The 24,086-nt window shown below is 58.2% G+C and overlaps 2 protein-coding genes across 6 annotated transcripts; both read left to right on the forward strand.

Annotated features, from left to right (window-relative positions):
* Nucleotides 1-433: 433 nt before the first annotated feature.
* LOC120502576 lies at nucleotides 434-14,737 on the forward strand. The gene is made up of 12 exons (XM_039710117.1): nucleotides 434-605; nucleotides 1,460-1,560; nucleotides 1,653-1,756; nucleotides 2,832-2,904; nucleotides 3,983-4,102; nucleotides 4,593-5,333; nucleotides 5,661-5,897; nucleotides 6,653-7,499; nucleotides 9,146-9,683; nucleotides 11,344-13,203; nucleotides 13,247-14,165; nucleotides 14,697-14,737. Exons 2-12 carry the CDS (start codon nucleotides 1,488-1,490, stop codon nucleotides 14,735-14,737), a joined length of 5,553 nt encoding a protein of 1,850 aa, XP_039566051.1. The 5' UTR covers nucleotides 434-605; nucleotides 1,460-1,487.
* A 567-nt stretch (nucleotides 14,738-15,304) lies between these two features.
* TASOR2 (transcription activation suppressor family member 2) lies at nucleotides 15,305-22,388 on the forward strand. 5 transcript variants are annotated; one of them, XM_039710122.1, is made up of 8 exons: nucleotides 15,305-15,409; nucleotides 15,473-16,773; nucleotides 17,796-17,921; nucleotides 19,033-19,186; nucleotides 20,284-20,389; nucleotides 21,344-21,522; nucleotides 21,814-21,931; nucleotides 22,213-22,388. In XM_039710122.1, the coding sequence occupies exons 2-8, from the start codon at nucleotides 15,916-15,918 to the stop codon at nucleotides 22,214-22,216; spliced, it is 1,545 nt and encodes a 514-aa protein (XP_039566056.1). In that variant the 5' UTR covers nucleotides 15,305-15,409; nucleotides 15,473-15,915; the 3' UTR covers nucleotides 22,217-22,388. The 5 variants fall into 5 exon arrangements, 3 of the variants coding, with proteins under 3 accessions (XP_039566056.1, XP_039566054.1, XP_039566055.1); XM_039710120.1 differs by having other exon boundaries at nucleotides 15,380-16,773; XM_039710121.1 differs by having other exon boundaries at nucleotides 15,382-16,773; nucleotides 21,347-21,522.
* The last annotated feature ends 1,698 nt before the right edge of the window (nucleotides 22,389-24,086 follow it).

Consider the following 24,086-nt stretch of genomic DNA (forward strand, 5'->3'; position numbering starts at 1 on the left):
TGGGTTCTGGGGGTTTTTGGGTTTGGGGTTTTTGGGTTCTGGGTTGTGATTTTTCGGGTTGGGTTTGTGTTTTTTGAACGTGGGGTTTTTGGGGTTGTGGTTGTTTGGGATAGGGGTTTTTGAGGTTTGAGGCTTTGGTTTTTGGGGTTGTGGTTTTTGGGGTTGTGGTTGTGGATTTTAGGTTTGGGGTTTTTGCGGTTGTGGTTTTTGAGGCCGTGGTTTTTGGGTTTGGGATTGTGGTTTTTGGGATTGTGGTTTTTGAGTTTGGGGTTCTGGTTTTTCTGGTTGTGTTTGGGGTTTTGGGGGTTTTGAGGCTGTGGTTTTTGGGTTTGGGTTGTGGTTTTTGGGATTGTGGTTTTTGGGTTCGGGGTTGTGGGTTTTTCTGGTGGGTTTTGGGTTTGGGGTTTTTGTGTTCGCGGTTGCGGGGTTTGGCTTTGTGCTTCCTGGGTTCCCAGTCTCCGTTCCCCCGCAGCGCCGCGCTCGCCGTGCCCAGCGCCGTGCCCAGCGCCGTGCCCGTGGCGGGGCCAGCTCTGCATCGGGGGCCGGCGCCTCTGCACCATCGGCCTGAGGAGCCGGCACAGCGCGGGCAGCGTGCCCGCCCAGCTGTGAGTGCCTGGGCTGGGCTTAACTGAGCCGGGCTTAGCACCCTGAGCCGGGCTTAACACCCTGAGCCGGGCTTAGCACAGCGCGGGCAGCGTGCCCGCCCAGCTGTGAGTGCCTGGGCTGGGCTTAACTGAGCCGGGCTTAGCACCCTGAGCCGGGCTTAGCACCCTGAGCTGGGCTTAGCACACTGAGCCTGCTTTCTCAGACTGAACCTTGTTCCTTGACCAAATCCTGGTTTCTCAAGCTAAACCTGGTTTCTTAAACTAAACCTGGTTTCTCAAACTAAACCTGGTTTCTTAAGCCAAACCTGGTTTTTCAAACTAAGCCTGGTTTCTAATTCTAAACCTGGTTTTTCAAACTAAACCTGGTTTCTAATTCTAAGCCTGGTTTCTCAAGCTAAGCCTGGTTTCTCAAGCTAAGCCTGGTTTCTCATTCTAAGCCTGGTTTCTCCAGCTAAGCCTGGTTTCTCCTTCTAAGCCTGGTTTCTCCAGCTAAGCCTGGTTTCTCAAGCTAAGCCTGGTTTCTCAAGCTAAGCCTGGTTTCTCAAGCTAAGCCAGTTTTTGTCCTTTCCTGCCCGTGCCTTCGCTGCTGGGTGTTGGGACAGTCAGCTCAGGAATGGGTCACAGCTGGGGGAGGAGATAAAAATTTTAAAGAAGAAGAAATTCTTTAAAAGAATTCCGTTCTGAGCCCTGGCACTAAACCAGGCTGCTCTAGTCCTGGCTTAAACACCCAGGATCTGCGATTTGAGCTTCCCGGGATTTGCCCACAGGATCCTGAGCAGCTGCAGCTCTTCCTGAGCTTTTTTTGGCTCCCAGCTCTCCCAAATCCTGATTTTTTTTGTGCTTTATCCCCTCAGGCCTCCCAGCCTGGACATCAAACACGTCATGGGATTGGCTGACCTGAAGAAAAAACTTCCAGAAGCCGCTTTTGGGAAAAAAAATTACACCAGGAATGAAGGTGGGGGTGAAAAACCCCAATTTCCAGGGATTCCACCCCCGCCCTCCGTGGAAAATCCCATCCCAACCCCAAATCCTTTTCTTTTCCCCCAGTCTGCTTCCAGGGTGTTTACTCCAGCCTCTACGAGGTGGAAATATCCAACAAGGAGCAGCCCAGAATGGATCAGCTGCTGGAAAAGCTGAGGGAGGAGGACCTGGTGAGAGTTGTTCTGGGGGAACACGGCCCGGAAATGGCGTTTTTGGTGTCGTTATCCACAATTAATGCAAAGCGGAATTGATTACCCTGCTTGAAATGTTGTTTTCCTTCTTCGCTGCTCTCACTTGTTCTTTCTCTCACCTGAGGATTAATGGAGCTGGGATCTGGGATCTGGGATCTGGGATCGGGGCTGGGATCGGGGCTGGGATCTGGGATCTGGGCTGGGATCTGAGCTGGGATCTGGGCTGGGATCTGAGCTGGGATCTGGGATCTGAGCTGGGAGCTGGGATCTGAGCTGGGATCTGATCTGGGATCTGGGCTGGGAGCTGGGATCTGGGCTGGGAGCTGGGAGCTGGGAGCTGATCTGGGCTGGGATCTGGGGTCTGGGCTGGGATCTGAGCTGGGAGCTGGGATCTGGGCTGGGAGCTGGGAGCTGGGATCTGAGCTGGGATCTGGGATCTGAGCTGGGAGCTGGGATCTGAGCTGGGATCTGATCTGGGATCTGGGCTGGGAGCTGGGATCTGGGCTGGGATCTGGGATCTGAGCTGGGATCTGGGATCTGAGCTGGGAGCTGGGCTGGGAGCTGGGAGCTGAGCTGGGAGCTGGGCTGGGAGCTGGGCTGGGAGCTGGGATCTGGGCTGGGAGCTGGGAGCTGGGAGCTGGGATCTGGGCTGGGTCTGAGCTGGGAGCTGGGATCTGAGCTGGGATCTGGGCTGGGATCTGCGATCTGAGCTGGGATCTGAGCTGGGATCTGGGATCTGAGCTGGGATCTGAGCTGGGATCTGGGATCTGAGCTGGGATTTTGTCTTTTCCACGATCCTGGAATTTTGACTTTTCCCAGGAATTTTGTGGTTTTCCTCCATGCTGGAATTATGTCTTTCCCAGGAATTTTGTCTTCCCCTTTGGCTGCAGTTCCTGGCAGGGCTAGATAATTAACCCTCATTAATTCCAGCCCGCTTGATCAGGATATTTCTTTATTTTAAGGAATTTTAGGCCTGCAGAAGGAATATTTTGATCCCAGCTGGCACAGGCGGCAGGGAGGGAGCAGAGTTGGATTTTTTCTCTGTTTGTTGCAGGCAATCATCAAATATTTACAGGACCAGGGAGTTCTGATCCTGCTCACGTCCTCAGCCCTGGCACGGGAGGATGGTGAGCTGGGCTGGGCTGGGCTGGGCTGGGCTGGGCTTAACTCCTGCTGGGTTTAGAGGCTAAGCTGGACCTGGTTTATCAAACTGAACCCGTGGTTTTAAACTGAACCTGGTTTTTTGAACTAAACTTGGTTCCTTAACCAGAACTTGGTGTCTCAGACTGAACGTGGTTTCTGAACCAAATCTTGGTTTCTTATTTAAAACCTGGTTTCTCAGTCTAAACCTGCTTTCTCAAACTAAACCTGCTTTCTCAAACTAAACCTGGTTTATCAAACTAAACCTGGTTTGTCAAGCTAAACCTGGTTCCTTAACCAAAACTTGGTTTCTCAAACTGAACCAGTTTTTTTAAACTAAACCTAGTTTCTTAAGCAAAACTTGTTTTTTCAAACTGAACGTCATTTCTTAACACAAACCTGGTTTCTTATTTAAATCTTGGTTGCTTATTTAAAACCTGGTTTCTCAAACTAAACCTGGTTTCTCAAACTGAACCTGGTTTCTTATTTAAATCCTGGTTTCTTATTTAAAACCTGGTTTCTCAGTCTAAACCTGGTTTCTTAACCAAACTTGGTTTGTCAAACTGAGCCTGGTTTCTTATTTAAATCCTGGTTTCTTATTTAAAACCTGGTTTCTCAATCCAAACCTGGTTTCTCAAACTGAACCTGTTTTTTAAACTAAACCTGGTTTCTGAACCCAAACCCCAAACTGAACCTTTTATATTAAACTAAACCTAGTTTCTTAACCAAATCTTGGTTTCTCAAACTAAACCTGGTTCCTCAAACTAAACCTGGTTCCTTAACCAAACTTGGTTTGTCAAACTGAACCTGGTTTCTTATTTAAATCCTGGTTTCTCAATCCAAACCTGGTTTCTCAAACTGAACCTGTTTTTTAAACTAAACCTGGTTTCTGAACCCAAACCTGGTTTCTCAACAAAAATGAGGATTCTGAAAGCAAACCTGCTTTCTCAGACTGTGTGTGGTTTCTAAACCCAACCTGGTTTCTCAGACCAAGCCTGGGTGCTCAGACTAAGCCTGGGTGCATAAGCTACAAAAAACCTGTGACCCCAGCCCTGTTTCCTGCAGGCCTGGAGCCCAAGGAGCCCAGGGAGCCCAGGGAGCCCAAGGAGCCCAGGGAGCCCAGGGAGCCCGTGACCCTGCTGGCCCTGTTCCTGTTCCGCTCCCCCCGCGCGCTGAGCCCCCGAGGTGGGACCCCTGTGCAGGGCTGGGATGTGGGGTGGGATCCATCCAGAGCAGGTTTGGGATGTTTGGTGGGATCCAGAGCAGGTTTGGGATGTGGGGTGGGATCCATCCAGAGCAGGTTTGGGATGTTTGGTGGGATCCATCCAGAGCAGGTTTGGGATGTTTGGTGGGATCCATCCAGAGCAGGTTTGGGATGTTGGGTGGGATCCAGAGCAGGTTTGGGATGTTTGGTGGGATCCAGAGCAGGTTTGGGATGTTTGGTGGGATGCACCTGGAGCATTTCAACGTTTCCCCTGGGCTGAACTTTTTGCAGGCTGATTTTGGAGCTTTTCCTTCAATATCTTTTTCTCCCTTTTAATTTTCTTTCTCCTTTCCCCCTTTTTCCTTTCCATTCTTCCCCTTCCCTCCAACATTTCCCCGCACCACGGAACGATTTAACGCATTCCCTCCTTTCCTACCTGCCCTAAAATCCCTTCTGCTCTCCCTTTCCCAGCGGAGCAGCCGGACCCGAGGGCCAGGCAGGAGGGCAGTGCCAGGAATTCCCTCTCGCTGAAAATCGCCTCCGTTGTGCCGGGGCTGCGCTACGCCCTGCGCAAGGCAGCCGGCTCCCCCTGCAGCCCCCCGGGCGTGCCCAGCATCCAGCAGCACCTCCAGGAGTATGCCCAGCTCCGGGGCAGCCCTGAGGGCAGCCCGTGGCAGGGCAGTGACGCTGCCGAGCCCGCTGGCCCCTGTCCCTGGCAGGAGGGGGGCGCGGGGCCGTGCCTGGCGCAGCTGCGCCGGTACCTGTCCGACCCCAGCAGCTTCACCCTGGGCATCTCTGCAGCCTTGCGGTGCCTGCGTGGGGCTGGCAGCGAGCTGGCACCCGCTCCTGGCACCTCCTGCTCCCCCCCCGTGCCCCCAGATCCTGCTGCTGCCGGCGGAGCGGCGGGAATCCCGCGGGATAAGGGAGGGCTTCCCAGCGTGCCTTCGGAGAGATTGCTGAAAAGTTTCACCTCTCCCACCAAGCCCTGGGGCAGGGAGGTCAGGAGGAAATCCAGCAGGATCCTCGGGAAGAGCGTGCCGCCCCTCAAGGCACAAGCACATCCAGGGGAGAGCAGCAGCAGGAGCAGGGAGGCAGCCAGGAAAAAAACCAGCGTCGCCTCCCCTTGTCCCAAAAAATCGGGATCTGCTGGGAATGCCAACGAGCCCATGCTGAAATTGGCCAATTTGCAGTTGCCACATGGAAGGAAAAGAGGTGAGAGCTGCAAAAATGGGGTTGGTTTCCTCCTCCCATCCAGCTGGGTTCACTGGGAACCATCCAGGAGCTTTCCAAGTGCCTGGAGCATCCAAATCTCAGGAATTATCCCAGGGAAGCTACCTGAAATTGGGTGCTGCCAGCTCAGATTTTACTTCTCATTATCCTGATTTAATTGGGAATAAATTAATTATATTCTCAGTTAAATCAGGATAATGAGAAGTAAAATTACCAGAACCCTTTCCTAGCACCCCTCCCTTTTCCCAATGAATTTTTAACCCAAAGAATTCCCAAATTAAAATCAACCCCTGCTTTTCCCTGTCCCAGGTGCAGAGGTGCTGGCCGCAGAAATTGTCCACAAACCCCAGTGTGAAAGTGCTGAGAAGGAAATCTCAGCTCCCAATGGTCCTGGCGTGGAGGCAAAGAGGCCAAAAACTCTGGAAAACCTGGATTCCAAGAAGGCTCCTGTCACTGAGGGAGGCACGAAGCCAGGGAAAAGCAAAACGCAGAAAAACGTGGAAAACAAAACATCAAAACCTCCTGAGAAGCAGCAGGAAGAGAGCGGTGAGGAAAAATTCCCTGGGGGAAAAATTCCTTTAAAAGCTGAGCCATGCAATGGCAGGGATGAAACGAATGGCTTTGGATTGAAACGGGGAAAATGTCAAATACTGGGGAGAAATTCTGGGATGGAATTCCCAGAGAATCCTCCGCAAGTGTCCAGGGCCACTGGGGTGATGGGATGAGCTGTGGGGATGATCCTTAAATTCCCTTCCAGCATTCCATGATCAGGAATCATGGAATCATCTCTCCAGTGGGATGGCTCCTGCTAAACCCCAAAAAAATCCCCAAAAAATCCCCAAAAAACCCAGTTTGGCTGTAAAAAAACCCCAATTTTATGTTTCACTTGATATTGGGATGAGTCATAGGGTTGGACTGGGATGATCCTGAAATTCCCTTCCAGCATTCCATGATCAACATTCCCTTGTTACCTTGGGAGCACCCAGAGTGCATCCAGCATCTCTCATGGGATGGCTCCTGCCAAACCCAAAAATTCCCAGAAATCCCAAAAAAACCCTTGTAAAAAACTCAAGTCCAAAAATGGATTTTTTCCCTTTTAAACAGATTTTTCCCTCTCTAAATGGGTTTTTTCCCTTTTCAAACAGACTTTTCCCTTTCTAAATGGGTTTTTTCCCTTTTTAGACTGATTTTTCCTTTTCTAAATGGGTTTTTTCCCTTTTCAAACAGACTTTTCCCTTTCTGAATGGGTTTTTCCCCTTTTTAAATGGATTTTTCCATGGATTTTTCCCTGTTTCCCCCAGAGCTGAAGGAGCTGCTCTCGGAGCCCCCCCCCGAGGCCTCATCCCATCCCTCTGGAGCAGAAATCCCAGGGAATGTCCCTCCCGTGGCACTTGCCAGCGTGGCCTTTGCCCTGCCAGGGGACAGCGGTGACTCGCACGCCCTGAACCTGCTGGCCGACCTGGCGCTGGGCTCCTGCATCCCTGCCTTCATTCCCAAGGATTCCGGGAGCGTCCCCATGGAACCTGGGGATCCCTGGGAGCGGCAGAGCCCGTCCGACCCCAAATCCCTGCGCGTGGATTCCGACCACAAGTACCACAGGGCAGACAGGCAGGGCAGAAAACCCACCTGCAGCAAGGTGCCCCCGACGCAGCCGCTTCCCGAAGAAGCAGATCCCAGCCAGCTGGCCTCTCCTCCTTTGGAAAAACCCTCTGGAATTCCCAGCAGGAGCAGCGGGGCTCCCATCCCCGCCGCGTTCCGGGCGTTCCCTCCCCGGGCGGCCGCGCAGGGCTGCGGGGTGAACAAGCACTCCATCATCTCAGCCGAGCACTCCTACGCCTCCCCGCTGCCCGAGGATCCCAGAGCACCCCCAGATCCCAAAGGGAATGCCGGAGCTGCCCCCAGGAACCCCCCGGGAGCTCCCTTGGTTGGGAAGGTGCTGCCGTTCCGGCGCCACCAGAGCAGCGCCGAGCCCGCCCGGAGCCTGGGCGCTCCCAGGAAGAAGGAGGATTTCTCCCAGAGCCACACGGTGAATCTCTGTGGGAACTCCATGAAGGTCACGCGCCGCTGGGAGGAGGAGTACCTCTTCCACCTGGACAGCAGGTACACCAATGATTCCCTGGAGAAAACCGTCATCCGTGCCCTGCATGGGTAAGTCAGGGTGGCTGGAGGGGTTTGGGAATGGGGTTCCTGTCTTTTGGGTTCCACAATTGTGGGGTTTGTTCCCTGTGGTGCTGTGGTTTTCTTGGGAAAGAGGGTTTGGGGGTGAGGGGCACAGTGGATGTGACCCAGCCCCGTGTGCTGGACCCAAAATTCCAGCCCGTCCTGGGGTGATCCACAATTCCAGGTGATCCTGGGGTGGGCAGCAGGAAAAGGGGGAATTGGGGAATTCTGGCCCTCCCAGGTGAGAGCCCACCTGCAGAGCTGCCCCAGCCCTGGGGGCACAGCAGCAGCTCCAGAGGAATGCACGGAGCTGCTCCGGGGCTGGAGCCAGGCTGGGAGAGCTGGGAATGTTCCCTGGAGAGGAGAAGGCTCCAGGGAGAGCTTCCAGCACATTCCAGGGGCTCCGGGAGGGCAGCCATGGATGGGATGTTGGCCATGAGGAATTGCTGGCTGGGCTGGAATTGCCAGAGCAGCTGGGGCTGCCCCTGATCCCTGCAGTGCCCAGGGCCAGGCTGGACATTCTGGGACACTGGCAGGTGTCCCTGCCATGGCAGGGTGGCACTGGGTGGGCTTTGAGGTCCCTTCCCACCCAGCCCATTCCATGATTCTGCAATTCCCGTGGCTCTGCAGCTGGAATTGGTGCCTAAAGCCACAAGGCCAAGTCCTCCATCCCTCCTTTGGAGCTCGGATTTCCTCTGTTTTTATTTTTCCCTGCAAAAAGCTGGAATCTGCATCAAGCAGTGTGTGCCCCTGTGCCTTGGGCCTGAGCCCTCAAGGGAGCCAGGGATGAATTCTCAGGGATGAATTCTCAGGGATGAATTCCAGGGGATGAACTCCAGGGATGAATTCTCAGGGATGAACTCCAGGGATGAATTCTCAGGGATGAATTCCAGGGGATGAATCCCAGGGATGAACTCCAGGGATGAATTCTCAGGGATGAATTCTCAGGGATGAATCCTAGGGATGAATTTCAGGGATGAATTCTCAGGGATGAACTCTCAGGGATGAACTCCAGGTATGAACTCTCAGGGATGAATTCTCAGGGATGAATTCTCAGGGATGAATCCCAGGGATGAATCCCAGGGATGAACTCCAGGGATGAACTCTCAGGGATGAATTCCAGGGATGAACTCCAGGGATGAACTCTCAGGGATGAATCCTAGGGATGAATTTCAGGGATGAATTCTCAGGGATGAATTCTCAGGGATGAATTTCAGGGATGAATTCTCAGGGATGAACTCCAGGGATGAACTCTCAGGGATGAATCCTAGGAATGAATCCTAGGGATGAATTTCAGGGATGAATTCTCAGGGATGAATTCTCAGGGATCAGCTCCAGGAATGAACTCTAGGGATGAACTCCAGGGGTGAATTCTCAGGGATGAATTCTCAGGGATGAACTCCAGGGATGAACTACAGGGATGAACTCCAGCGATGAATTCCAGGGGATGAATCCCAGGGATGAACTCCAGGGATGAATCCTAGGGATGAATCCTAGGGATGAACTCTCAGGGATGAATTCTCAGGGATGAGTTCCAGGGGATGAATCCCAGGGATGAACTCCAGGGATGAATTCCCTGGAGCTGAACGGGCGAGGATGAGGATGGCCCAGACTCTCTTTGCTTCCCTTCCCAGGCCCTGGGATCCCGATCTTCCCGACGACGTGGAAGGGATGAAGCTGATCCTGCACATGTGGGTGGCCCTGTTCTACAGGAAGCCCAGCAAGCTCCTGAGCAGCTCCAGGAAGGTGGTGGAGCACAGCAATCCCAGGAAATTCGTCTCCATCAACAGCTCCGGCTTCCTGGAGCTCAGTGACGACAGCCAGGACTGCTTTGGCTTCGAGACGTGTCCCGCAGACTCCGGCTCAGATCCTGACCAGACCCCCAGCAGCTCCCTGGATCCCAGCCCCCCTTCCCAGGGCTCTTCCCAGCCCCAGAGGAGCCCCGCGGATTCCCAGACGGACGCGGACGGAGCCGCTGCGGCCGTGGACAGCACGGTGTCCTCCTCCTCGGGGGAGCTGCCCTGCGGGGAGGAGGAGGAGCAGCCTTCCTCCACCAGCTGTCCCGAGAGCCTTGCCCTGCAGGATGGCGCCAGGGAGAAGCTGGATGTGGCAGGGGGGGAGCCGGAGGGCGCTGCCGAGGAGAGCGCGCGCCGCGTCTGGAGCGTCACCGCGGTGAGTGCGGCCTGGGGGCTCCAGGGAGTGCTTTGCTGCTGAAAGAGTGGGGTTTTCTTCCTGAAAGAGTGGGGTTTTCCTCCTGAAAGAGCAGGAGTTTCCTCCTAAAAGAGTGGGGTTTTCCTCCTGAAAGAGCAGGAGTTTGCTCCTGAAAGAGCAGGAGTTTCCTCCTGAAAGAGCAGGGTTTTCCTCTTAAAAGAGCAGGGTTTTCCTCCTGAAAGAGCAGGAGTTTCCTCCAAGAAGAGCAGGGTTTTCCTCCTGAAAGAGCAGGAGTTTCCTCCTAGAAGAGCAGGGTTTTCCTCCTAAAAGAGCAGGGTTTTCCTCCTGAAAGAGCAGGAGTTTCCTCCAAGAAGAGCAGGGTTTTCCTCCTGAAAGAGCAGGAGTTTCCTCCTAGAAGAGCAGGAGTTTCCTCCAAGAAGAGCAGGGTTTTCCTCCTGAAAGAGCAGGAGTTTCCTCCTAGAAGAGCAGGGTTTTCCTCCTAAAAGAGCAGGGTTTTCCTCCTGAAAGAGCAGGAGTTTCCTCCAAGAAGAGCAGGGTTTTCCTCCTAAAAGAGCAGGGGTTTCCTCCTGAAAGAGCAGGAGTTTCCTCCAAGAAGAGCAGGGTTTTCCTCCTGAAAGAGCAGGAGTTTCCTCCTAGAAGAGCAGGAGTTTCCTCCTAGAAGAGCAGGGTTTTCCTCCTGAAAGAGCAGGGTTTTCCTCCTGAAAGAGCAGGGTTTTCCTCCTGAAAGCAGGAGTTTCCTCTTAAAAGAGCAGGAGTTTCCTCCTAAAAGAGCAGGGTTTTCCTCCTAAAACAGAAGGGTTTTCCTCCTGAAAGAGCAGGGTTTTCCTCCTAAAACAGAAGGGTTTTCCTCCTAAAAGAGCAGGGTTTTCCTCCTAAAAGAGCAGGAATTTCCTCCTAAAAGAACAGGATGTTCCTCCTAGAAGAACAGGGTTTTCCTCCTAAAAGAGCAGAATGTTCCTTTTAAAGGAGTGGGATTTTCCTCTTAAAAGAGCAGGAGTTTCTCTTAGGGAAGCAGGATTTTCCTCTAGAGGAGCAGAATTTTCCTCTTAGAGGAGCAGGATTTTCCAGAGGAATGGAGCAGCTGTGCTTGTGGGGTATCCAGGGATGCAGGGATGCTCTCCAAGGGGGAGGAATCCCAAATTAAAGTAATTAAAGTGTCGAGCTCAGCGCCTGTTCCTGATTTAAATTCCACGTTTGTGTGTCCTCAGATCAGGGGAGCCCCCAGCATCCCAGAGCAGAATCCCAAATCCAGCACAGCCATTCCCACATGGATTTGGAAAGCTGGGATTTGTTAGCTCAGATTTTCCCCCACACAGGTGCCAGTGCAGTGCTTTGCATCATTCCCCTCATCCCTCTGGTGAAATCCATGAAAATTCCGTTCTGGATAAAGCTTGAAATTAATTTTTACACTTTCTCCAGTCTGCACATGGTCAGGAGTGGAGGTTCTTGGGGTAGACATAAAACACAGGGCTCTGCTGGGACATTTCCCAACCTGAATTCTTGAATGAAAATAATTCCTGTAAAACTTGAACAGAGGAGCAGCTCCCATTGGGCTGGAACTGTTTTGCATGAAGGAAAAAATATTCCAGTGGGTTTTTTTTTCCCTGCATTTTCCTATGGGGAACATTTTCTTCTTGTTAACCCGTGGATTGTGTTCCAGGAGGAGCCAGCCAAGGAGGAGCTGCTGGATGCCAGGATCACCCCCAGCCCTCCCCAGGAGCTCGGCTGTCCCAGCAAATCCCCGGGCACGGAAAACCCCGGGAGCCAAGCCCCAAACTCCAGCACAGCTCCAGGGCCAGACCCCCCCGGTGCCCCTCAGGAAAACGGGGAGCAGCAGCAGGAAAACCAGCAGGGAGCAGGCTCGGGGAGTGGCCCCGGCCCTCCCGAGGATGAGGAGGGAGTGGAAGGCTCAGGGCATTCCCTGGAAGCTGAGGATGGCGCTGATGCGCAGCCTGCCTGTGATTCCGCGCCCTTGGAAGCAGCTCCTGGGAGTGCCGAGCCTGGGGGAGCCACTGAGGAAGAGGAGGAAGGCCAGGAGCACTCGGAAAAAGAGGAGAGGGAGGAGGAGGAGGAGAAGAAGGAGAGTGAGGAGATGGAGGATGAAAGCTCCTTCGTGGGCCCCGTGGGCTTGGTGCTGTCCGAGAGCAGCGATGCCGAGATGGAGTGCGAGCACGGCGAGAAGATTCCAGGGAATTCGGCGTCTCCAGAGCGGTTTGGTGTTCCTGAAGAGGCCCCCCTGCCCAGCCCCACCTCCCTGGCTCCCCCCTGCCCCGACAGATCCTCCCCAGCGCCCTCAGATGGGGCCGGGACTGACCCTGGGGGCTTTCCCGAGGAGATGTCACCAAAGCAGGAGGAGCTCCCGGATCCCTGGGACGCTCCGGGCACGCCGCAGTCGGGGACAAACGGGGTTGGAGGAGGTCTGGCCGAGGTGGGGTCACCCCACAGTGACAGCGGGGAGCTGCCAGTGCCCCCCGAGCCCAGCCCTGTCCGTGAGGCACAGCCCGACAGCGTTACAGACAGCCCAGGACCTGCCGGAGCCGCGCTGGGAAACGGCTCCGGGCACAAAATCCAGGATCAGGCTCCCCCTGGGGAGCGCTGGGAGCCTGCTGGGAGCACGGGGTCCCCCTGCAGACAGGGGGTGAGCCTGGCCCTGTCCCCCGACTCCAGCTCCCTCTGCCTGACCTCTCCCGACGCGTCCATGGAGCCCTGGGCTGCTCCAGAGGATCAGCCCATGGAGAGCGTCCAGTCCCCGTCCCAGAGCGACCGGGCACGGAGCAGCTGCTCCCCCCAGCCGGGTGGGGGTGACCCCGATCCCGACCCCAATTCCCTGGATGCTGAGGAGTCAGAGCAAGGCAGGAACGGGGTTTTGGTGGAGGAGCAGCAGGGGAGCCCCTCTGCCAATGACATGGAGGAGCTGGATGATCCCGTGGGAGCGGGAGAGGGCCGGGACTCGCCCTTTGAGTACACAGACAGAGCTGAGGAGAGCGAGGATGCGTTCCCTGGGACAGAGAATTCCCCTGGGAATGACACCACGGACGCGGAGATGGCGGAGGTGCCTCTCCACCGTCACCTCCTGGAATCAGAGCCCTCCTCCTCCATCATCTCAGCCACACAGGAGCTCCCCAGGCAGCAGCAGAGCTTCCCAAACCTCCACGGGGACTCAGACCCCAATGCCGGTGTTCCCGCCGTGCCGGGCCGCCGGGAGTCGGTGCTGTGCCGCCTCTGGAAGCCTCTGGAAGGAGGAGCCACGCGGGTGAGCGTGGCTGCCTGGAGCCTGGATGGCTCCTTCCACCCCAGCCGTTCCCCAGCGCTGCTGGAGTGCCCAGCTCCCTGCTCCCCCGTGGGTGCGCCAGCGGAGCCGGGATCTGCTCCTGCTCGTGCGTGTGATCCATGGGATGATCCAGAGCCTGCGGAGCCAGGATCTGCTCCTGCTCCTGCGTGTGATCCATGGGAGCCAGCGGAGCCGGGATCTGCTCCCTGTGATCCATGGGAGGATCCAGAGCCTGCGGAGCCAGGATCTGCTCCTGCTCCTCCTCCTCTGTGTGACCCATTGGACGATCCAGAGCGTGCGGAGCCGGGATCTGCTCCTCTTCCTCCGTGTGACCCATGGGAGCCAGCGGAGCCGGGATCTGCTCCTGCTCCTCCGTGTGACCCATGGGAGCCAGCGGAGCTGGGATCTGCTCCTGCTCCTCCGTGTGATCCGTGGGATGATCCAGAGCCTGCGGAGCCGGGATCTGCTCCTGCTCCTGCGTGTGACCCATGGGAGCCAGCGGAGCTGGGATCTGCTCCTGCTCCTGCTCCTGCGTGTGACCCATGGGAGCCTGCGGAGCCGGGATCTGCTCCTGCTTCTCCTCCTCCGTGTGATCCATGGGACGATCCGGAGCCTGCGGAGCTGGGATCTGCTCCTCCTTGTGATCCATGGGATGATGCAGAGCGTGCGGAGCCGGGATCGGCTCCTCTTCCTCCGTGTGACCCATGGGAGCCAGCGGAGCCGGGATCTGCTCCTGCTCCTGCTCCTGCTCCTCCGTGTGATCCATGGGATGATCCAGAGCCAGCGGAGCCGGGATCTGCTCCTCCTGCGTGTGACCCATGGGAGCCTGCGGAGCCGGGATCTGCTCCTGCTCCTGCTCCTGCTCCTCCGTGTGACGGAGCCGGGCCAGTGGAGCCGGGATCTGGTCCTGCTCCGTGTGACCCATGGGACGATCCGGAGCCTGCGGAGCCGGGCTCGCCGCTCCCCGGGATGCTCCCTGACACTCCAGACAGTGCCCGGTGTCCTCCGTGTGACCCATGGGACGATCCGGAGCCTGCGGAGCCGGGATCTGCTCCTGCTTCTCCTCCTCCGTGTGATCCATGGGACGATCCGGAGCCTGCGGAGCCGGGATCTGCTCCTGCTCCTCCGTGTGACCCATGGGACCATCCGGAGCCTGCGGAGCTGGGCTCGCCGCTCCCCGGGATGCTCCCTGACACTCCAGACAGTGCCCGGTGGGCCGGGAGCCATGGCAGCCCCAGGAGCAGCCCCAGGAGCTGTGCTAGCCCCAGGAACTATGGTAGTCCTGAGAGGAGCCCCAGGAGCTGTGGTAGCCACAGGAGCCATGGCAGCCCCAGGAGCAGCCCCAGGAGCTCTGCTAGCCCCAGGAGCCATGGCAGCCCCAGGAGCTGTGGTAGCCACAGGAGCTGCGGTAGCCACAGGAGCTGTGGTAGCCCTTCCTGCCATGGCAGCCCCAGGAGCTGTGGTAGCCCCAGGAGCTGCAGTAGCCCCAGGAGCTGTGGTAGCCACAGGAGCTGCGGTAGCCACAGGAGCTGTGGTAGCCCTTCCTGCCATGGCAGCCCCAGGAGCCATGGCAGCCCCAGGAGATGGTAGCCCCAGGAGTGCCATGGTAGCCCTTCCTGCCATGGCAGCCCCAGGAGCTGTGGCAGCCCTGGAAGGAGCCCCAGGAGCCGTGGTAGCCCCGAGATCCGTGGCAGCCCTGGGAGCAGCCCCAGGAGCCATGGCAGCCTTTCCTGCTATGGCAGCCCCAGAAGCCGTGGCAGCCCCATGCACGGTGGCAGCCTGAGGAGCCCTGGTAGCCATGGTAGCCCCAGAAGCCATGGCAGCCCCCAGAGTGGTGGCAGCCCCAGAAGCCATGGTAGCCATGGTAGACCCAGGAGCCCTGGTAGCCCCATGAACGGTAGCAGCCCCAGAAGCCATGGTAGCCATGGTAGCCCCAGGAGTGGTGGTAGCCCCAGGAGCCATGGCAGCCCCAGGAGCCATGGTAGCCATGGTAGCCCCAGGAGTGGTGGTAGCCCCAGGAGCCATGGCAGCCCCAGGAGCTGTGGTAGCCATGGTAGCCCCAGGAGTTGTGGCAGCCTCAGGAGTGGTGGCAGCCCCAGAAGCCATGGTAGCCATGGCAGCCCCAGGAGTGGTGGCAGCCCCAGGAGCCCTGGTAGCCCCAGAAGCCATGGCAGCCCCAGGAGCCGTGGTAGCCCCAGGAGTTGTGGCAGCCTCAGGAGCCATGGTAGCCCCAGGAGCCATGGTAGCCATGGCAGCCCTAGGAGCTGTGGCAGCCCCAGGAGCCGTGGAAGCCCCAGGAGTTGTGGCGGCCTCAGGAGCCATGGTAGCCCCAGGAGTTGTGGCAGCCTCAGGAGCCATGGCAGCCTCAGGAGCCGTGGTAGCCATGGTAGCCCTAGGAGCTGTGGCAGCCCCAGGAGCCGTGGTAGCCATGGCAGCCCCAGGAGCCGTGGTAGCCCCAGGAGCCGTGGTAGCCATGGTAGCCCCAGGAGTGGTGGCAGCCCCAGGAGCCGTGGTAGCAATGGTAGCCCCAGGAGCCAGGCAGGGGATGCCGGAGGGAGCCCCAGGGAGGAGCCCTTCCTGCCGGAGCACCTGGAAGGAGGCAGCATTCCCATTCCTGCACCTTTCCCAGCCTGGGGCTGTCCCCTGGGCGAGCCCTGGGATGGGCACAGCCCCGAGGGGTCCCCGGCGTTCCCCGATCCCGACTGCGCCGGCGCCGAGGTGGGACAGGGAGGAATTCCAGCTTCTCCCATCCCGTGGGACGAGCCCAGGGAGCTCTCTGGAGAACACCCGGAGTTCAGCGATGCTGAGGATATTTCAGATCTGCTCCCAAGGGAAGAGCAGCTCCCAAGCCAGGACACACACGAGGGCTTGGCCTTTGAGGAGAATTCCTTTGGTGACTCAGACCAGGAATATTTGGAGGGGAATTCTCGCTCACCTCTTCCAAGCAGGAGCTCCTGCATCATGACACCCACGGATGCTGCAGGAGCAAGGACTACCTGGGACGGCTCCTCCAGGAGCTCCGTGCACACGGAGGAGCGTGGGGAGGCCTGGGACACCCCCAGGGATTCCGGGAGCTTCGTGGTCACCGGGCAGTGCCAGGAGAGGGTGGAACATTTCCAGCTGCCCAGGACGTGTGGCCGCCGTGCCTGCGAGTCTCACCTGGCCCAGTCCCTGACGGAGACCTGGAGGGGCTTCCAGGAGATCACCCAGAACACTTTGGACATGGAGTGCCTCCGCTTCCACTATAAGCTAAAAGAAACCCTGAGGAACGGCAGACCCCCCTTTTCTACCTCCAAAAGCACCTTCCCAGCCAGCTCCCCGCCCCGGCACGCCCCCGTCCCGCTGTCCCCGCGCAGCAGGAGCCCCTTGCAGGTGACAGTCCCCAGCTCGGGCGCGTGGCTGCGCTCCCACAGGGACGCTGGGGGCAGCAGGAGGAGCCGGGCTGGCAGGGATGCCGGGGCTGGCAGGGATGCCGGAGCTGGCAGGAATGCCAGGGATGCCAGGGCTGCTGTGCGCCTGGCCAGGCTGCGCTCGGAGCCCGCGCCGCCGGAGCCGCGCGGGGACGTGGCCGGAATCCTGGAGGAGTTCTCGGAGTTCCAGAGGGTGCTGCAGGCCAGGGCCGAGCCCAGGAGCACAGCCCCAGCCCGGGGGCAGCCCCAGCCCCGGCCCCGGCCCGGCGGCACGGCGGCGTTCCCGGGAATGGTGGCGGAGCTGTGCGGGGCCCTGCGCTGGCACCTGCGCCGCGTGGCCGCCGCAGCGCGGCCCGGAATGTTCTACCTGCTGGAGACCGGGAAGGAGCCCTTCTTCGACAGGGTGAAGGTGGGAGCTGCTCGGGGGGAATGGACTGGGATGGATGGGAATGGATGGAGATTGATTAGGATGGATCAGGTTGAATGGGGGTGGATTGGAATGGATCAGGGTGGATGGGGATGGATGGGGATGGATGAGGGTGGATGGGAATGGATGAAGAGAGATGGATTGGGATGGATCAGGATGAATTGGGGTGGATTGGAATGGATCAGGGTGGATGAGGGTGGATGGGAATGGATGAAGATGGATGGAGATGGATTGGGACGGATCAGGATGAATTGGGGTGGATTGGAATGGATCAGGGTGGATGGGGGTGAGTAGGGATAGGTGGGATGGATCAGAATGGATTGGGATGGATGAGGGTGGATTGGGATGGATTGGGATGGATGAGGATGGATTGAATGGAGCAGAATGGATTGGGATGGATGAGGATGGATTGAATGGAGCAGAATGGATTGGGATGGATGAGGATGGATTGAATGGAGCAGAGTGGATTGGGATGGATGAGGATGGGTCAGGATGGATGGGAATGGGTCAGGATGGGCAGCCCCCAGGGACAGCTGAGGGTGGCAGGGGCAGGGAAGCTTGGGCAAGCTGACAGGGATGGTTTGGGAGCCAGGAGCCACCTTGGAATCAGGAATTGGAATCAGGCACAGGAGCCCTGGGATTGAGTCACTGGAGGATCATGGAATGGTTTGGGTGGGAAGGACCTTAAGGATCAACCCCATGGCAGGGACACCTCCCACTGTCCCAGTGTCCAGCCTGGCCTTGGGCACTGCAGGGATCAGGGGCAGCCCCAGCTGCTCTGGCAGTTCCAGCCCAGCCAGCAATTCCTCATTCCCAATATCCCATCTAAAACAACTCTGGTTTAGTTTGAACTCCAGCCATCCCAAGGCCACCACTGACCCTGCCCCAGGTGCCACGTGCGTGTCCCTGCAGGGCTGGGTTCCCCCGTTGCCCTGGGCAGCTCATCCCCTTCCTGTGCCCACGTTCCCAGGGGAACATTCCCAAACCTCCCCGCTGTGCTGCAGGCCCTGCTGGAGGCAGAGGGCCTGGTGAGCGTGGAGCCCCTGGAGTTCTGCAGAGCCCAGCCCCGGGGCAGCCAGCGGCTGCTGGTCATCGTCAGGAACCAGGACATCGCCCCCCACATCCACACCGTGAGTGAGCCGCCCCCTCGGCTGATCCCCGCGCCAGGATCCCCAAAAACGGGGGGGCAGCCAGCTCGGAGCAGGGGGCTGGGCTGGGGAGCCCCGCCCTGGCTCAGCTCCTCAGGGAATTCCTCCCTGCAGGGCTGGGATGGGATGTGGGGATGGGATGTGGGGATGGGAGTGTGGGGATGGGAGTGTGGGGTCAGGAATCCACCCTGGCTCAGCTCCTCAGGGAAGTCCTCCCTGCAGGGCTGGGATGGGATGGGAATTTGGGGATGGGAATGTGGGGATGGGAATGTGGGGATGGGAACGTGGGGATGAGAATTGGGGATGGGAATGTGGGGATGGGAACGTGGGGATGAGAATTGGTCAAGTTTGCACCCACTTCCTTAGGCAAGGATGGGAACGTGGGGATGGGAACGTGGGGATGGGAATGTGGGGATGGGAATGTGGGGATGGAATGTGGGGATGGGAGTGTGGGGTCGGGACTGAGGGGATGGGAATGTGGGGATGGGAATGTGGGGATGGGAGTGTGGGGACGGGAGTGTGGGGTCAGGAATAAGGGGATGGGAATGTGGGGACGGGAGTGTGGGGACGGGAGTGTGGGGATGGAATGTGGGGATGGGAACGTGGGGATGGGAACGTGGGGATGGGAATGTGGGGATGGGAATGTGGGGATGGAATGTGGGGATGGGAGTGTGGGGTCGGGACTGAGGGGATGGGAATGTGGGGATGGGAATGTGGGGATGGGAGTGTGGGGATGGGAATGTGGGGACGGGAGTGTGGGGATGGGAGTGTGGGGATGGGAGTGTGGGGACGGGTATGTGGGGACAGGAGTGTTGCGACTTGGGACAGGAACGTGGGGACGAGAGTTTTGGGGTCAGGAGTGTGGGGTCAGGAGTTTTGGGGACAGGAGTTTTGGGGTCAGGAGTTTTGGGGACGGGAGTTTTGGGGACAGGAGTGTGGGGTCAGGAATGTGGGGATGGGAGTGTGGGGTCAGGAGTGTGGGGTCAGGAGTTTTGGGGACGGGAGTTTTGGGGACAGCCGTGCTGGGGTGCGGCAGGGCTGGCCTGGGCGGGTCCCCGCGGGCTGTCCCCAAGGCGGGTCCTGCATGGAGCAGGTGCCGTGCCTGCTGGAGCTGAAGCGCTGTCCCCGCGTGGTGTTCGCCGGCGTGGACGACCCCGAGGAGGTGACGGGTGACACATTCCAGGAGCTCTTCCAGGCTGGGGGATTCGTGGTGTCCGACGAGGAGCTGCTGGAAAGGGTGACCCTGGGTGAGTGTCGCTGCCACATCAGAGCTTGCTTCTGTTCCCAGGGGGAGTTCTTGCCCTCTCTGACATTCGGGTGCCATCGGGGTGGAGTGCCCAGCTCAGGGTCCCCAAACCTCCCAGGACAGGGCAGGGTTGGCCCAGGATGTTTGGCCTGGACGTTCATGGGATGGTTTAGGTTGGAAGAGACCTTAAGGATTATCCAGGTCCATGGCAGGGACACCTCCCAGTGCCCCAGGCTGCTCCAGCCCCAGTGCCCAGCCTAGCCTTGGACATTTCCAGGGATGCAGGGGCAGCCCCAGCTGCTCTGGCAATTCCTCCCCTCCCTCCCAGCCAGGAATTCCTTCCCAGAATCTGTGGCAAAAGGAGAACTTGCTGCTGCCTGCAGCTCCTTAGTGGGAAGTGGCAGAGAGAGCAGAGCCCCCTCTCCTGCTCAGTGAGGTGACAGGGACAGGCTGCACATGTCCTTTCAATATCAGGGAAAAGTGACACCAGGACACGATCCCAGTCCCCGTCCTGTGCAGCTGGAGTCTCCTTCCTTGCACAGACCCAGAGCTGCCCTGGAGAGAGCCCTGAGCCCCCCGGGTGGCCCCACTGGGGCAGGGCTGGGCCCTGAGCCCCCCGGTGGCCCCTGGCACCCCCTGAGCTCCGGTGTCCCCTCAGGCCAGCTGACGGAGGTGATGAAGGTGCAGTGCCCAGCCTAGCCTTGGACATTTCCAGGGATGCAGGGGCAGCCCCAGCTGCTCTGGCAATTCCTCCCCTCCCTCCCAGCCAGGAATTCCTTCCCAGAATCTGTGGAAAAAGGAGAACTTGCTGCTGCCTGCAGCTCCTTAGTGGGAAGTGGCAGAGAGAGCAGAGCCCCCTCTCCTGCTCAGTGAGGTGACAGGGACAGGCTGCACGTGTCCTTTCAATATCAGGGAAAAAGTGACACCAGGACACGATCCCGGTCCCCATCCTGTGCAGCTGGAGTCTCCTTCCTTGCACAGACCCAGAGCTGCCCTGGAGAGAGCCCTGAGCCCCCCGGGTGGCCCCACTGGGGCAGGGCTGGGCCCTGAGCCCCCCGGGTGGCCCCTGGCACCCCCTGAGCTCCGGTGTCCCCTCAGGCCAGCTGAAGGAGGTGGTGAAGGTGCTGGAGAGGCTGAACAGCAGCGGGAGGTGGAAGTGGCTGCTGCACCACAGGGAGAGCAGGAAGCTCAGAGGAGACCTCAGGTAACGGCTCTGCCTGGCAAATTGGGCATTTCTGGGATGGAGCAGCAGGGCTTGGGACCTGGGAGCATCAGGTGGCCTGGAATGTTGTCCTGGATGTGGTCCTGGGTGAGGCAGGGCTCTGGCAGCTCTCCTTGCTCCCTGCTGATCCATGAGGCTCTTCCCTGGCTCCTTGGCAGAGGTGCCCTCAGGGAGTCTTGCAGGCTCCTGGAGGGGCACAGATTTCCCTCGAGGAGCTGCACATTCCCAGAACTCCCAAAGCAAACTTCCCTCCCTTCCCAGCTCCTGGCACACCCCCAGGAGCTCAGGGCACCTTCCTGGGGCTCTGCTCCCATTCCTGCCCCTCCACATCTGGGGTTTGGGGAGGGCTGGGGGTGCAGAGAAGGAATTGCACTCCAGTTCCCACCAGGAATGGTTGAAGATGGAGCTGCTCTGGCTTGGGTTCATCCGTGGATGAGTGAAGTGAGAAAACTCCTGGGCTGGGATAAAGGAAGGGAAAAGCTGGGAAAACAAGGAATTCATCCCCTTTCCCATCCCAGGCCATCCCCAGGAACACCAGGCTCCATCATCACCACCTCTCCCAACCCCTCTTCCTTCTCCTGCCAGCTTTGTATCCTGAGCCTGGTTCCAGGCTCTGGAACATCCCCTGGGACAGTGGCACTCTCCTGTCCTGGCCTCGTGTCCCCCTGGCCCTGTGGGGTGTGAGGAGCAGCCTTGGCTTTTCCAGCAACACCAAAACCTCCCTGACCTCCCCACAGCTCCCAGCACCAACCCCAAAAGCAGCCCCTGAGACAAAAATGAACCAAAACCAGCACAGGCAGCCCTGGAGCGAGGGGGGATTTCCACTTTGGATCCAAAAATCACCCGTGGGGCTGCAAAAACCACCTGGAGAGGCAACCCCCCCCTCCCTGCTCATTGCTGGGGTGGGATGGAGCCCTGAGCCTGCCTCTCTGCCAGCAGGGACGACGGCAGCGCCCAGAAGAAGCAGCTGCTGCTGCGGTGGTGCCAGGGGGCTGAGCTGCTGGAGCTGCTGCCCCTGCACGGCTGCGACGGTGCGGCCGAGCCGCGGCGCGCGCAGTGCCTGCTGCAGCTGCAGGGGCTGCACGCCCGTGCCAGGTTCGCCGTGTACCTCACAGGTAGGGATCCCAGCCCTGCAGCTCTGAGCTGCCTGGGAAGGGCTGGGGAGGGATGGAAAATCCCTTTTTTCCTGTGGGAATCACTGCTTCGAGGTGCGGGTCAGGCGTGAGCGGGGAAAGGGAATTTTGGGTTTTTGGAGGTTGATGAATTCCAGCGGTTTTTGGAGCCTGGGGGTGGATGGGGCTGTTGGCAAAGCACCAGAGCAACCAGGGTGGGGTTTAGGGATATTTAGGGTTTAGGAACAGCCTCCTTAGCTGGAATTAACGGAGCTGCTGCTCCTCCCCTTGCAGAAAATGCCAGCAGCAGCTGCAGGGAGATCCTGGAGAGCAAAGGGATTCTTGTGGCTGACATCAACACCTTCCTGGGGACGGTGCAGAAGATGGCTGCTCCCTTCAGAAGGAGCTACTGGTGAGAGGGGAAAGCTTGGGATGGATCCCAAAAACCCGGGAACAGCTCAGGGCTGTCTGTGGGGTGGCCAGCAGGGAGCTGGGGTCCCACAGCAGAGCAGGGACCACCCCAGAGTGCTGGATGTGGGATCTGTGATTCCTGCAGCTGGATCCAGGACAGCCACGCCTGGCACTGCTGGGAAGTGGGGAAAACTCCAGGCCTGGCCCTGGGGAGGCTCTGCAGGAGGCTGGCACTGCCCGGAGGGGCCGGGCACTCACCTGGGCCACCTCTCTGTGTTGCAGGTGACAAAGTGAAGGCACCAGGACACGGCTCCTCCCCAGGCCCTGTGGCACCAGTCTGGGCACCCCAGCCCTGTGGGGGACATCCCCACCATCCATCCCAGTGGATCCCAGCCATCCCAATGGATCCCAGCCATCCCAATGGATCCCCACCAACCATCCCAGTGGATCCCAGCCATCCCAATCCTACCACTCCCAGCAGATCCCCACCATCCATCCCAGTGGATCCCAATGATCCCACTGGATCCCCACCATCCATCCCAATCCTACCACTCCCAGCAGATCCCCACCACCCATCCCAGTGGATCCCAATGATCCCGCTGGATCCCCACCATCCATCCCAATCCTACCACTCCCAGCAGATCCCCACCACCCATCCCAGTGGATCCCAGCCACTGCTGGGGGCAGAGGAAAGTCGTTTTCAGCTCTGTGCATAAATCTTATTTAAAGGTGGGAAATGCAGATCCTCAGGGGATTCATTCCCTGCCGTCCAGCCTCACATAGGAAAGGTTTTTTTAAACGGTACAGGTAAATTATTGGAGTGGTTCCAAGTCTTTTCGTGCAGCTGCCGTTGGAGCAGGCAAAAGGATTTCCCAAAGTCTACCTAAAGATCAGGAAGGAGAACAAATCCCTTTTCCACGTGGCCGTTGCTGTTCAGGCCCACACTACATTTCAGCTCCTGGTTCCCTGCTGGGCCCCGTGGAATCCCTGGGAAGAGCAGGAACAAAATAAGCTTTTATTTATGGGGTCCCGGCTCCGCGGGGCTGGGGAGTCCTTTCAGTTCCTTTTTAAACCCAAGACTGCGAGGCCGTTCTGTACAGGATGACTTTGTACAAAAAGAGTTTGATTAATAAAACCTCCAAAATAACGAAGTTCGGCACAGCTCTGCTTTCTGGAGAGGGGATCCCGCTCAGCATCCAGCCCTTTCCAGCAGGGAAAGGGGGGGCAGGGATTTTCCAGCTGGGGCAGAGGCTGGGAAGCAGCAAGGAGTGAGCAAGACCGTGGTGGGCTGAGGGATGATGGATCCCGTTGTGCTTCCCTGCAGGAAGGATGGAATGACCAGAGGGATGAGTGGGTTACAGCAGGTAGGGAGAGGGAGAGGGAGAGGGAGAGGATGGAATAACCAGAGGGATGAGCGGGTTACAGCAGGTAGGGATAGGGATAGGGATAGGGATAGGGATAGGGATAGGGATAGGGATAGGGATAGGGATAGGGATAGGATGGAATAACCAGAGGAGTGAGCAGGGTACTGCAGGTAGGGATGGGATGGAATAACCAGAGGAACGAGCAAGATACAGCAGGAAGGGATAGGGATAAGATGGAATAAGCAGAGGGATGAGCGGGTTGCAGCAGGAAGGGATAGGGATAGGATGGAATAAGCAGAGGGATGAGCGGGTTACAGCAGGAAGGGATAGGGATAGGATGGAATAAGCAGAGGGATGAGCGGGTTACAGCAGGAAGGGATAGGGATAGGATGGAATAACCAGGGGGATGAATGGGTTACAGGAGGTAGGGATGGGATGGAATAACCAGAGGAGTGAGCAGGTTGCAGGAGGTTCGGCTAGGATGGAATAAGCAGGGGGATGAGCAGGATACAGCAGGAAGGGATCGTGGGATCATTTGAGGATTTCTTTTCCAGCTGGCCTGTGGGCATGGCACAGAGGGAGCCCCCCAGCCCCACTCCCGGCAGCTGAGGGCGGGAAGGGCTCCTGGAAGTGGCAGCTCGGGAGGAGGAAGTGCCAGAAGCCCCGGCTGGGAGGAAGGAGGGGGAGCCCCAGGCGGGCTCAGCTCAGCTTTGGGATTGCCACAGGATCAAACCCTGGTTCCTGTGGGAACGGTGCCAGGGGAAGCCCGTGCCACTGAGGAGCCGGGAGAGC

Source organism: Passer montanus, unplaced genomic scaffold, assembly GCF_014805655.1.
Source record: "Passer montanus isolate IOZ18808 unplaced genomic scaffold, ASM1480565v1 scaffold223, whole genome shotgun sequence".
Classification (NCBI taxonomy): domain Eukaryota; kingdom Metazoa; phylum Chordata; class Aves; order Passeriformes; family Passeridae; genus Passer; species Passer montanus.